Source organism: Mustela putorius, unplaced genomic scaffold, assembly GCF_011764305.1.
Source record: "Mustela putorius furo isolate JIRA1106 unplaced genomic scaffold, ASM1176430v1.1 tig00000430_pilon_pilon_pilon, whole genome shotgun sequence".
Taxonomy (NCBI): domain Eukaryota; kingdom Metazoa; phylum Chordata; class Mammalia; order Carnivora; family Mustelidae; genus Mustela; species Mustela putorius.
Genome location: NW_025421377.1, coordinates 25,227,309 through 25,241,579, shown reverse-complemented (window position 1 = coordinate 25,241,579; position 14,271 = coordinate 25,227,309). Strand labels below are relative to the sequence as shown.

Sequence of the window (14,271 nt, the reverse complement as noted above, 5' to 3'; positions counted from 1 at the left end):
GATTCAGATGCCTTTTATTTCTTTTTGTTGTCTGATTGCTGAAGCTAGGACTTCTGGTACTATGTTGAAAAACAGTAGTGATAGTGGACAGTCCTGCAGTTTTCCTGACCTTAGGGGAAAAGCTGAGATCTTTTCACCATTGGGAATGATATTTGCTGTGGGTTTTTCATAGATGGCTTTGATGATATTGAGATATGTACCCTTTATCCCTACACTATGAAGAGTTTTGATCAAGAAAGGATGCTGTAATTCATCAAATGTTTTTTCAGCATCTATTAAGAGTATCATATGGTTCTTGTTCTTAAAGTATTGTGTCACACTCAATGATTTGCGGATGTTGAACTAACCTTGCAGCCCTGGAATAAATCCCACTTGGTCATGGTGACTAATCATTTTAATGTACTGTTGGATCCTATTGTTCATCAGGGATATTGGTCTATAATTCTCCTTTTTGATAGGGTCTTTGTCTGGTTTGGGGATAGAGATAATGCTGACCTCATGAGTTTGGAAGATTTCCTTCCACTTCTTTTTTTTTTTTTTTTTGGAACAGTTTCAGGAAAATGGGTACTAATTCTTCTTTAAATGTTTGGTAGAATTCTCCTGGGAAACTGTCTGGTGCAAGGATCTTGTGTTTTGGGAGATTTTTGATGACTGCTTCAATTGCCTTACTGGTTACGGGTCTGTTCAGGTTTTCTATTTTGTCCTGGTTCAGTTTAGGTAGTTTATATGTTTCTGAGAATTTCTTCCAGATTGTCAAATTTGCTGGCATATAGTTGCTCATAATATGTTCTTATAATTGTTTTTATTTCTTTGGTGTTGGTTGTGGTCTCTCCTCTTTCATTCATGATTTTATTAATTTGGGTCCTTTCTCTTTTCTTTTTGGTAAGTTTGGCTAGGAGTTTATTAATCTTATTCTTTCAAAGAACCAGCTCCTAGTTTCATTAATCTGTTCTACTATTTTTTGGTTTCTTTTTCATTGACTTCTGCTCTGATTTTTATTATTTCTCTTCTTCTGATGGGTTTGGGCTTTATTTGCTCTTCTTTCTCCAGCTCCTTTAGGTGTAGTGTTATGTTGTGTATTTGAGAACTTTCTTGTTTCTTGAGAAAGGCTCAAATCACTGTATACTTTCCTCTCAGGACTGCCTTTGCTGTGTCCCAAAGATTTTGAACAGTTGTGTTTTCATTTTCATTTGTTTCTATGAATTTTTAAAATTCTTCTTTAATTTCCTGGTTGACCCATTCATTCTTTAGTACGATGCTCTTTTAGCCTCCATGTATTTGAGGTCTTTCCAACTTTCTTTTTGAAGAGAGTTCTAGTTTCAAAGCTTTGTGGTCTGAAAATATGCAGGGAATGATCCCAATCTTTCGGTACTGGTTGAGACCTGATTTGTGACCCAGGATATGACCTATTCTAGAGAATGTTCCATGTGTACTAGAGGAGAGTGTGTAATCTATTGCTTTAGGATGGAATGTTCTGAATATATCTGTGATGTTCATCTGGTCCAATTTGTCATTTAAAGCCTTTATTTCCTTGTTGATCTTTTGCTTAGGTAATCTGTCCATTTCAGTGAGAGGGTTGTTAAAGTCCCCTACCATTACTGTATTATTGTCAATGTGTTTCTTTGATTTTGTTATTAATTGGTTTATATAATTGGCTGCTCCCATTTTAGGGACATAGATATTTAAAATTGTTAGACATTCTTGTTGGACAGATCCTTTAAGTATAATATAATGTCCTTCTTCATCTCTTATTATAGTCTTCGGCTTAAAATTTGTCCGATGGGAGGATTGCCACCCCAGCTTTCTTTTGATGTCCATTAGGATGGTAAATTGTTTTCCACCCCTTCACTTTAAATCTGGAGGTGTCTTTGTGTCTAAAATGAGTTTCTTATAGACAGCATATCTATGGGTCTTATTTTTTATCCATTCTGATACCCTGTGTCTTTTGATTGGGGTATTTAGTCCATTTACATTTACAGTAACTATTGAAAGATATGAATTTAGTGCCATTGTATTGCCTGTAAGTTGACTGTTACTGTATATTGTCCCTGTTCCTTTTTGGTCCACTTTCAGGCTCTGTCTTTGCTTAGAGGACCCCTTTCAATATTCCCTGTAATGCCAGTTTGGTGTTTACAAAATCTTTCAGTTTTTGTTTGTCCTGGAAACTTTTTATGTCTCCTCCTATTTTCAATGACAGCCTAGCTGGATATAGTATTCTTGGATGCATATTTTTCTCATTTATTGCTCTGAATATACCATCCCATTCCTTTCTGGTCTGCCAGGTCTCTGTGGATAGGTATGCTGCCAATCTAATGTTTCTCCTGTTGTAGATTACAGACCTCTTGTCCCAAGCTGCTTTAAGGATTTTCTCTTTGTCTCTGAGACTTGGAAGTTTTACTATTAGATGATGTGGTGTTGACCTATTTTTTTTTTGATGGGGGGGGGGCGGATTCTCTGTGCCTCCTGGATTTTGATGCTTGTTTCCTTCTCTAAATTAGGGAAATTCTCTGCTATAATTTTCTCCAGTATACCTTCTGCCCCCCTCTCTCTTTCTTCTTCTTCTGGGATCCCAATTATTCTATATTGCTTCATCTTATGGTATCCCTTATCTCTCAAGTTCTCCACTTATGATCCAGTAGTTGTTTGTCTCTTTCTCAGCTTCTTTATTCTCCATCATTTCATCTTCTTTTATCACTAATTCTCTCTTCTGCATCATTTATCCTAGCAGAAAGAGCCTCCATTTTTTATTGCACTTCATTAATAGCTTTTTAAAAATTTCAACTTGGTTAGGTTTTTGTTCTTTTATTTCTCCAGAAAGGGATTTTATTCCCCAGAAAGGGATTCTCTAGTATCTTCTATGCTTTTTTCACGTCCTTCTAGCGTCTATATGATCATCATTCTGAATTCTAGTTCTGATATCTTACTAAGTCCATATTGAGTAGGTCCTCAGCAGTCGGTACTGCCTCTTCTCCTTTTCTTTGAGGTGTTCTTCCACCTTGTCATTTTGTCTGGAGAAGAATAGAGGAATGGGAGAACAAAATGCTCTAAGGGTAACAACGATATCAGAAAAGTATACACTAACCAAATCAGAAGAGACATGAAACATAGGAGAGAAGAAAGGGGAAAACAATTTATATTTAACCCAAAGAATATACATATACATATACATAGATAGATAACTAAAAGAATTTGCAAACACCAAATCAGACTCACAGGAAATATTAAAAGGGGTCCTCTAAGCAAAGAGAGAGCCTAAAAGTAACAGACCAGAAAGGAACAGAGACAATATACAGTAACAGTCACCTAACAGGCAATACAATGGCACTAAATTCATATATATATGTAAATTTAGGCTGGTGAATAGAACAGACCCTCACACTTGATTTTGGGTGTATTTTGGTCTGTTAGAAGAAACTGCCTCCCAAAATTTTAAAGAAAGAAAAACTTATGCATGTATAGAAATAAGGGCAAACATGATGAAGGGATCAAATATGACTGCAAAGATGAAAATTTTAAATGATTTTTAAAAAGGAATTGATAAGCAGGTGATTGAAAAAAGAAAGAAAAGAAAAAAAGAGGAGAAAATGTGATTAGGCTGGAGACTAGAACAAAGCTATAGGCTAGATGTAGAATATATTTTGGTCTGTTAGAAGGAACTGTATCCCAAAATTTTAAAGAAAGAAAAACTTATATGTACACACACAAAAAAAAGGTTAAATACAATGAAGGAATAGAATATGAGTGTAAAAATGAAAATTAAAAAAGATTTTTTAGAAGGTGTTAAGATAGATAGGGGTGCCTGGATGGCTCAGTGGGTTAAAGCCTCTGCCTTCGGCTCAGGTCATGATCTCAGGGTCCTGGGATCGAGCCCCACATTAGGATCTCTGCTCAGTGGGGAACCTGCTTCCCTCTCACTCTTTGCCTGCCTCTCTGCCTACTTGTGATCTCTCTGTCAAATAAATAAATAAAATCTTTAAAAAAAAAAAGGTGTTAAGATAAAATAGTTAAAATAGGAAAGAGGAAAATTTTTTAAAAATGAAAAAAAATGACAATTTAAAACATTTAATTTTGGGGCGCCTGGGCAGCTCAGTGGGTTAAAGCTTCTGCCTTCAGCTCGGGTCATGATCCCAGGATCCTGGGATTGAGCCCCACGTCAGGCTCTCTGCTAAGTGGGGAGGCAGCTCTCTCTCTGCCTGCCTTTCTGCCTACTTGCGATCTCTGTCTGTCAAATAAATAAAATCTAAAAAAAAAAAAAAAAATTTAATTTTGAAAGACTAAAGGATCATGGGAAAAAAAGCCATGAATTCTATGTGCTGTTTTCCCCTAGCCCCGTTCTCATTGATGGGTAAACTTGGTCTTGGCTGGATGATCTTGCTGATGAGGGACCTCTTGGAGTGATTCTTGGATATCTTTGTCCAAGGCGGAATTGCACTGCCCTTGCCGGGGGCCAGGCTGAGCAATCTGCTCAAGTTTGCTCTTGGTAGCTTTTGTTCCCTGAATACTTTTTGTACAGCTTTGGAGGATGAGAATTAAAATGGCAGCGTCCCAATCTCCGCCCTGGAAGATCTGAGAGCTTAGGGACCCCCTCTTCAGTGCGCCCTTAGAGTGAAGCAGTCAGTCCCTCCTATCTCCCTGGTCTCCAGCTGCGCTCCAAGCCCACACAGCCTGTGACTGAGCATTTCTGTCTCTGGTACACAGCCCTGTTTGGAGTCTCCAAACCCAGCAGATTCCCCAGGCATACTCCTGCTCGGCTCCTCCCTGTGGAGAAAGGCAGGGGTGGGGGTGTCTCCCTGGATTTGCAACTTAGTGGGGTCCCTGCTCAAAAAGTAGTGGCCCGACTGCGCATCGGATCACAGTTCAAGGTAACCTGAGCTGAGCGCACCCCTCATCTCTGTCTCTACAGCCGGCTTCCCCACTCTGCACCTGGGAGCTCTGCCACCCTGAGACACCCCTGGTCTCTCTGTCCCCTGCGGCTCCTGAGACCACGCTGTTCCCATGAGGGCTCCACCCCCACTTAGCCACTGGAGTGACGTCCCTCCGTGGAGCAGGCTTCTAAAAGTTGTGATTTTGTGCTCCGCTGCTCTACCGCTTGCCCAGAGCCGGCCCCTCCCCTCAATGGTCTCTGTCTCCATATATGGCCTCGGATTCACTTCTCTGCATGTCTTACCTTCCAGAAAGTGGTCGCTTTTCTGTTCCCAAGAATTGCTGCTCTTCTTTTCTTTGATCTCCTGTTGAGTTTGTAAGTGTTCGGAATGGTTTGATAACTATCTAGTTGAATTCCTGGGACCAGAGGAAATTTAGGTCGCTGCCACCGCCATCTTGCTCCTCCCTCCAAACCTCACGTATCCTTGTTACCTCTTCCCTGGTGTCACTTTATCACCATGTCTGTCCATTTCTCAGATCTGTTCCCATTTCCACGACTGCCATCCAAAGTTCAGACTGGACTGTAAAGAAAAGATAAAGGACCTTAACCTTACATTGACTATATAAACATTGTCAATTGCAAAACCAGCTAGTATCCTATTACACTTCCTCTCCTGTGTAGTGTTTTTTTTTCCTAAGATTTTATTTATTTATTTGAGAGAGAATGAATGAGAGAGAGAGCACAAGCAGGTGGGGGAAGGGCAGAGAGAGAGAGGGGAAGCAGACTCCCTATTGAAGGAACCCTTTGTGGGACTCAATCCCAAAACCCTAGGATCATGGCCTGAGCTGAAGGTAGATGCTTAACTGATTGAATCACTTAGGTTTCCGCTTTTCTGATAGTTATTGTCTTTCTTTTTTCTAATGCTGTGTGCCTTTATTATTGTATATATTTATATATATTTTTAAAGAACTATCATGTATGTTTTCTCTTAAATTATTCTTCTTCTTTTTTTTTTAAAGATTTTATTTATTTATTTGACAGACAGAGATCACAAATAGGCAGAAAGGCAGGTAGAGAGAGAGTGGGGGAAGCAAGCTCCCCACTGAGCAGAGAGCCCGACTCAGGACCCTAGGATCACGACCCAAGCCAAAGGCAGAGGATTTAACCCACTGAGCCACCCAGGCGCCCATTAAATTCTTCTTTGATCCATGACTTTTCAGGAGTCTTCTGTCCTGTTTTCTAGCCTAGGTGAGTCTCTTCGGTCCGTGTATAGCTGTTTTCTTGTCATTGCTTTCCTAATTGGATCCAAGATACCCAGGATTCACTGTTTTCTCTCATCCTTTTTCTTGATCTACTTCTTCATTTAATCAAAGCCCATCTTTAGAAACTCACAAGGAATATGTGCACACATTTTATGGATCTTTGCATTCTGAGAATGACTTTAGCTGGGTGATGTTGAAAGTCATTTGTTTTTAGTCCTTTAAAAATATTGAGTCCTTGCATTTTGCATTGCTACTGAGAAGTAGGTGTCAGTCTGACACTTGCTCCTTTGCTTTTACTTAATTGAGGTTTGTCTTTGGAAGCTTTAGAGTCTTCTGTCTCTGAAAATCCCCACAATGTGTTCAGGTGTGGATTTTAGCTTTTTCATTCATTGTGCTGGGGATTTAGTGGATCCTTTGGTCTTCAGATTTCTACTTTTCAGCTTGGAGGAATTCAGTTTTTTCTTTGATAGTTTCATTCCCTTGTTTTCTCAGGTCTCTCTTTCTGCAGGTCTGTCAAATGTCATCTCCTAGGTTATATCTCTAAATCTCTTACCTTTACTTTCAAAAGTTACCTATTTTTCCTGCTTTGACTTGACTCCTAACATTTCTATTACAGCTTTTTAGTGTGGAAGCATATTTTTAAATTCCAAGAACTCAACTCTTCTCACTTGATCTCTTCTTTGGAATCATGTTTTGTTCTTACTTTACAGCTGTGAAGTCTCTCAAATCTCACTGCACATACAAATTTTCAGAAGTGGTCTTCTTCTGCTGCATTACTTTGTTTTTTGGATCATTTTTCTCTGGTGCTTGCTGCTTTGTTTAATCTTGGTCTCTGTGTTTCATTTTATAATCTTCCTTCAGGTGTCCAGCGGTGTCTGTTGGTTGTTTGGTTGGTTTTTCTTCATACTCAAGGATGATCAGTAAAAAAGCTGATGCCAGACTCTCTATCAATAGGCAGAATTTGATGGCTTTGCTTGAGGATGATCACATGGTATCACTTGTTATGCTGGGAGGTCTCTCAGTACCTGATTTTTAGGGATCTTAGTGAATTTCTTTGTAGTAGAACACCTTGACTTTTGGGTGGTGGTTGTCCGCTGTCAAGTTTTTAAGTGGGATGGAAGTGGGGATTTACTCTTCTGTATCAAAAATTGTAACCAATTTTCCTGTTTTCAAAAATAAAACTTCTTTCTATCCCTATCTTAAGGTAGAAGTCTGATCTGTTTTAGAAATAGTGTATTGGTTATTAAGAATACATTTAAAAAGGACCAAGCTTGAGAAAGTGAGACTAGATAAGGTAGTTCAGCATCCTAGGTGAGAAATGATTAATTAGGCCCTGAAGTATGGTAAAAGGAGAAGGAAGTACACATAAAAATAAATTAATGATATATGGATTTTTGGAAATTATTACAAATTTCCTAATAATTTAAGGAAATACATCCCTCTGGTAAAGGCTGATTTGCATGGCATTTCTTTTTCTTTCAGAGCAATGAATTGCATGAGAAACAGAAGTTTTACTTACGGCAGTCGGTCATTGATTTGCAAACAAAACTTCAAGAGATGCAGATGGAGAGAGACGCCATGGCTGACATCAGGTTGGGTGTCGTTACCTAAAATTATTTTAAGGTTTTACTCTTTGTCGTATAAAACTACTTGTGTGAATATGAATTTTTACAATATTATTTCTTCCCTTTCACTTCTCTCATAGACGAAGGGAGAGTCAATCCCAGGAGGATTTAAGAAATCAGCTTCAAAACACAGTTCATGAACTCGAAGCTGCCAAGTGCCTTAAGGAGGACATGCTGAAAGACAGCAGCGCGCAGGTAGAACAGCTCAGAAAGATGATGCTCGGCCACGAGGGGGTGCTTCAGGAAATCCGCTCCGTCCTGGCCGACTTCGAAGAAGCCTCAGGCAAGAAAATATACGAACACGACAGCGTGTCTACTCTCCACTTCCGCAACATGGGCTCGGCTATTAGTAAAATCCTAAGAGAATTAGACACAGAGATTTCTTATCTTAAAGGGAGGATATTTCCAGTAAGTGGTGAGAACACTATTCAATTTTATATTAAAATCCATTAAGAGAATAGTATTAGGCATATAATTTTTCAAGTTCTTATAAGTAAGCCAAGTTCTCATTTTTGTTCTCTAAAATAATAGTTATTTCTACAAGAGTACTTTGTCTCAGTACTTTAAGGGAACTAGCTTGATTTGCCTGTATGGCCTCATGAGAGTATAACCAACCAAAGTAAACTAATAAAAAACAGTGATAGAATGTGTTTGGTTTCAGTACTACTTCTATTTGCTTCTTTCTAAAGTGTCCTTATAGGGATGCCTGGGTGGCTCAGTCAGTTAAGTATCTGCCTTCAGCTCATGATCCCAGGGTCCGGGGATCGAGCCCCACGTTGGGCTCCCTGCTCAGCGGGGAGTCTGCTTTGCCCTCTGCCTCTCCCTGCTGCTTACACACACACGCGCACTCAGTCTCTTTCTCTATGACAAGTTATAAATAAATAACATGTTTAAAAACAATAAAGTGGTCCTTCAGCTGGAAAATCTCCAGCTTTTTCAAGATGTAGATTTACCAGTCTGTAAATCAACATCTCTTTTTTGTAACTAGGTAGAGGACCAGCTTGAAGCACTGAAGTCTGAATCACAGAATAAAATAGAATTGCTTCTTCAACAGCATCAAGATAGGTGGGTTTCTGGCTGAAGTATGGAAAGTCATAGTGAACTAAACCATAGGTTTATAATTCCTCATCAGGAATTCCAAAATCAAAAATGTTCTGAAATGAAAGTTTTCTTCCTTGGTTTGTGGCAAGGGAAAATTTTCTTGACACTTGTTTAAAAGGTTCAGGAAGACTTTAATCAAGGCTTCTGCAGTACAGGTTCTGTGTTGGGGGGAAAAGATGAGACTCAGCTCTCCTAATACAACCACGAAAGTAGGGATTTACAGCCAAGGAACAGGTGAGTGGGGCAGCGGAGCCATCACAGATGAAGGGATTCTTACTAAACAGATTCATCGAGATTCCTGCTAAGCCTGGGCAGGCCAGGGCGGTTGGGGGAGGGGCTGATGGGTGCCAAGGTCAAGGCCTACGGTAGGATTCAGAGGAGCCTGACTAAAGCTTGGTCAAGGAGAGACCAATGACTTTGTAAGTCATTTGTTGGCAAAACGTGACCTGAGCTTAATGTAAAGCTTTATGATAGAAAATCTTTATGATTTAGTGTGAATATTTAAAAACCTGTTGTTATATTTGTAATATGTTTGGCTTTGAGGAAACGTCCCCACATGTGTCTCATAATATATAGTACTTGTAACTTATTACACTGTAAAATTTTTTTTTAAAAATCTGAATTCTAAAACTTAAAATGAGCAGCATATTCAAAGTCAAAGCAGAATACTAAATTTGAGAGCGTTTGAAAATTTGAAAATCATTACTTTTTAGAATAACTTGTAGTCAAGCAAAATCTTATATACCAAATAATGAACATCACACACGTTCTTTTTATAGGATTGAGCAGTTAATAAGTGAGCATGAAATTGAGATAACGGGCCTTACCGAGAAAGCCAGCAGTGCTCGAAGCCAGGCCAGTAGCATCCAGAGTCAGCTGGAAATCATTCAGTACGTGTGTCCCGCTAGTTTGAAACTGGTATTCATAATCCTCATTTTAGATATTCTATTTTCATTAATGTTCTGTTCTAAAGTCTTTTAAAATTTGCTTTAAAATTTTCACTTTGCTTTTGCTTTAAAATTTACTTTCTTAGGAGAAAGTAAAACTTCTCTAACATTTAAATGGATGGGAAGGATTACGCGAAGATGATGTCACGTGACCACGACGCAGCATTATTGCCCTAAGTGAGAACAGCTTGCGTGGGGTGGGGGTTAGAGTGACAAGGTCAGCATCAGGACAGGACTCCAGGCATGACACAGGCCTGCCCTAGGAGGGCAGCCAAGCCCGCGGCCGTAATGGGTGGAGATATTTCCTTCGAGAGTAGGAAACAGAAGAGCAACTGGACGTTCCTGAGGCTTTTCTCCTCCTTTGTGTAAAAGTACTTTACACAGCAGGCACTGCTTTTGGTGTGTTTCTCTGCCTGTGACCTAGAGGGGCGTGAGGTAGTGGCGCCTCCGTCTGCGTCTCCTCCCCTGCTGGCACACCGAGTGTGCTGTGACTGCCTTTCTAAAGGCCACGGTCACTAGCAGTAGCACGTCCTGTCGGCCCACAAGCTCCTGGCCTTTCTGAGAGGACGGGGCACGGGCATGTGGGGCTCAGTCTCTCTCGGTCCTTCCCAGGTGGTGCCCCGGACATGTTGTGCTCAGGAGCAGTGGGATGGGGCCTGTGCCGTCTGCACGCCAGGGGTTAGATGCCAGTTCCCTGTAAGGCTGTCCTCGCCGGCCAGGGGGTGGACAGGAGTACATCACGTGGGTCCGTGGCGCGGTGCAGCCGAGGCCTGTGGGCAGTGGCTGCCCCGCCACCCCGGCGGGAAAGAAAAAGCAGTATTATTGCACCCATTTGGGCCTCTTGGAATTGGGTGTTTTAAACATTGTTCATATTACAACTGATAGGATTAATCAAAACCACATACATTATATATGGGTATGTGTAAATATATATATATAAAATATAGATGTATACACATAAGTAATTTTATAACTTGAGCTTACACGTATTGAAACTTCCTACAGGGGCATTTTCAATATACCAAAGTAGAGAGAAATAGTACAAATGAAACAAAGGAACCTAATACACACTGTCTAGCTGCAGCACTTAGCAGAATGGTTGAGCTGAAGCTTTTGAGAAGCTATTTTGGAAAAATAAAAGATTTTTGACCTAGTTATATGATGTAAAAGAACTAGTGGCCGTGTCTAAGTGCTGGCGTGCGCGTAGATTTCACACTTCTGCTTAGTTTGCTGTTTGCTTTCCCCCCCTTTCAAACTCTTCTTAGAGAACAAGCAAGAAACCAGAATTCAATGTACATGCGTCAGCTCAGCGATCTGGAATCTACTGTTTCTCAGCTACGTTCTGAGTTAAGGGAGGCCAAGAGGATGTACGAAGACAAGGTGAGGTCAGATTTGGCCGTCCACACACTATTCTGCACAGATTCGGTTCCAAACTTTTAATAGCTTATTTGAAAATGAGGCATCAGAGTAATGTCAAATTAAAAGCAGCTTTTAAGATGGAGCAGGAGTTTGCCAAATATCTATATGTTAAATCACAAATGATTTTTAAAGAGGGCTTGCGATGTGATGGGCTCTGGGTGTTATATGCACTGATGAATTATTGAACGCTGCATCTGATGAAAAATTATAAATAATTTTAATTCAAATTATTTGCCCAAATTAATTCATTTGTGGAAAAAAAGTTTTGCATACTTCAAGTAAGTTTCTAAAAAAATAAGTTAAAAATAAGAGCGCTTAAATTTTTTGTACAGGCTTAGCTCCAACAAACCTTTTGGAACGGGGCAGTCTCCCTACTACTCAGTACTTGAGGGCCTACCTCTCAGGTCTTACTTCAACTCCCAGATTTAATCACCATGTGGCTGGCAAACCGAATTAATAAGTTTAGTCTAAATAAAAAATAATTGGGATGATAAATCTGCGACTTTCATCACACAATTTCTCTTAAACCCTTTAAAAACTTCAAAATTTGATATTCTGTTGCTTTTATTCTCTCACTTTCCATAGCTAAAGAGGAGAAGTTCGCTATGGTTATCCACCACTTACCCAGGGCTTTTTTGTTGTTAATCGCAAGCATGTGTAAAGCAGTAGAGACCCTAAGAAACAAGCAGAGGGCTCCCATTCAGAGGCGCGGGCGTTCTCCACTCCCTGTGGGAGGGGTGCCCGCCGTCCTGCCTGCTTCCCCGGGGCAGCCCAGTTCACGCCAGCGATGCCCGTGCCCTGCTTTGTGAACACCACCTTTCCTCTCCAAATTGACTCCGTTTGGAAGACAAACTCTAATACAGAGAGCCTCCTGCGCTAACCATTACTTTTAGCCCCCTTCTCACACCGAGCTGATTTGGAAGAAATAGAATATAAGGAAGTTAACAGATTTCCTCTAAAAAAATTGCCCCGTTCTACAGGGGAACAGGACAAGAAAAAAGCTTCCCATGGGAAGAAGCAGCTGACTAGCGCAGCTCTGATTCTTCCAGACCTTTGCCGTCCCTTGGGCAGCTTTGTTCAGGGGCCCCTGTGAGTCCTGTGATGGCCACAGGAGGGGGCTCTTCCCCCTCGGCTCTCCAGTTCAAGCCCAGAATGTGAAACCTCAACCTTCATTCCCTGCGGCACCGCTAAAATCATTTAGACAGCGCTTTACTGAAGTCTGAGCAATAAAGAGTATGTGAAACCACATAACCTCAGTTACGAGATTTGGATCCCCTGCCACAGTGGCTTTCCAGCATTTTTGATCACTACCCACAGCAAGAAATAGCCTACTTTAGGCTCTGCTACACACATAGGACTGAGGCAAGTTTCTTAGAACAATGTTTACTCCTGTCACGTGGGGGATCCTGGCTCTTGGTTCTCTTCAGATGCTGGTTTGATACCGACTGAACTAATACCGGCAGGTGGCGGTTTGCATAGGACTCCCGTCCTAGAAGGGATTTAGCTCTTAGCCTAAATCCTTTGTCAAGGTCATTTCCGACACCCTGCCGCGTATAAGGGTAGCCTTCAGGAACCTTAGACTGTTTTAAAGGCTAAACCAAGAAGCGGAAGCCCAAAGAGAAACATTTGTTCTTTTCTGCTTCTCCAAGGCCTGCTTTTTGTGGTCTAATTTCTTTTCTCAGGGCGAGCTTTCCCCCTGAAGATTAATAGTAGGAGTGGCACCCCTTTCTAGGCAGACCAGGCCTGCCCCAGATCAAGAGGTCTTGATCCCGCCCCGCAGGATGGGGATGCTTCCAGTGCAGCAGGGGATGAAGGAGGCTCGGGTAGTCAGTCTCCTAGAGGTGGGCACCTCGGCAAAAGCGAGCACGGGCAGTCCGACAGCGAGAGAGGAAATGGGGAGCTGGTGTGTTCTAGTCCACCACAGTGACTGAGGCTCAGCACTGTTCAACCTGTTCTGAAAAGGTTAACTATTCGTTGTTTATTGGCAAATTAAACCCTTTGAAAAGCTGTGACGTCCTAAACAAAACTCAGCTCACTGTGTCTTCTTACCTAATTTGAAGGAGCTCGAGCTCTCCTTGGTAATGGTGCTTGGAAAAAGGACCCCCCCCCACCCCCGTAAGCTAGCACCGTTCGCTAACCGACGCACCGTCAATATACTGCGCCACTCAGCTCTGAATTTGAGCCTGGGGGAAATTCTAACGAATACTGAATACGGGACAGCTAAAGAACACACAAACAGCTTTTGAGTTTTTATGAACTTTTATCTCTCTGGCATGTAGAAGCATAAGCATCCAGAGGAATGACTGCAGCCTTTTGCATATGAATGTTGTGAGGATATATGGTTATATGGTTATATGTGAGGATATATGGTTTTATATATATATATGGATATGGACATATGATGGTAGAGACAGATAGCATGTTGAAATCATTATCTTATCTTGCTCTGATGTAAATAGCGGGTCACCAATACTTTTGTCAGTCTTAAATAGGCAACATTTAATAAAAATAAGGAGCACCTATTACATCAGCTGCTTGTAATCTAGGTTGGTGAGATTCATAGCAACATTGAAAACGTGGAGTTGGCAGCAAGGTGGCGGTTAACTACGCTCTTACTAGGAACTCCCTCTAGTCAGGGAGCGCTGAGAGGAGATTATCTTGTCCGGTTAATACAGACTTGAAAGGACTTTGGACTGAAATGTCATCAATATATGTGAAAAATCAAGCGAGTTAACAAAAGGATTCCATTTGGAAGTCATGAAATATTCCATTGCTATGAGATGTTTTTGTTATAATGAATATAAAATCTAAAAACCACAAATCCTTGTTTTAATTTCTTGCATTTTCATATACCTTGACTTTACATTGCTAAAATAGAAAATAAAATAGATTTTATTAGTGAGTGTATTAGTATATACTACCCAAATAGCATTAAGGAAAAAAAATCAAAGAAGATAACACATAAAAGCTGTGATTAAAAGTGGGAACTTTGTGAGAAGAAACTTAGAAGAGTGTGTTGATACTACGCATCAACATATTTTATGAGAAACAGT

At 40.7% G+C, this 14,271-nt stretch overlaps 1 protein-coding gene across 8 annotated transcripts in view; it reads left to right on the top strand.

The window, feature by feature from the left end:
* Positions 1-14,271, top strand: part of CCDC158 (coiled-coil domain containing 158) — a 93,503-nt gene that overhangs the window by 25,149 nt on the left and 54,083 nt on the right. For all 8 annotated transcript variants that reach the window (XR_006606729.1, XM_045079902.1, XM_045079901.1 and 5 more), the window contains 5 exons: positions 7,609-7,718; positions 7,832-8,159; positions 8,740-8,816; positions 9,632-9,742; positions 11,065-11,179. Coding sequence is in view for 7 of the 8 variants with exons in the window: in XM_045079902.1 (XP_044935837.1) it covers positions 7,609-7,718; positions 7,832-8,159; positions 8,740-8,816; positions 9,632-9,742; positions 11,065-11,179 (741 nt within the window). In the remaining variant the exon portion in view is untranslated. The remainder of the gene's footprint in view (positions 1-7,608; positions 7,719-7,831; positions 8,160-8,739; positions 8,817-9,631; positions 9,743-11,064; positions 11,180-14,271) is intronic.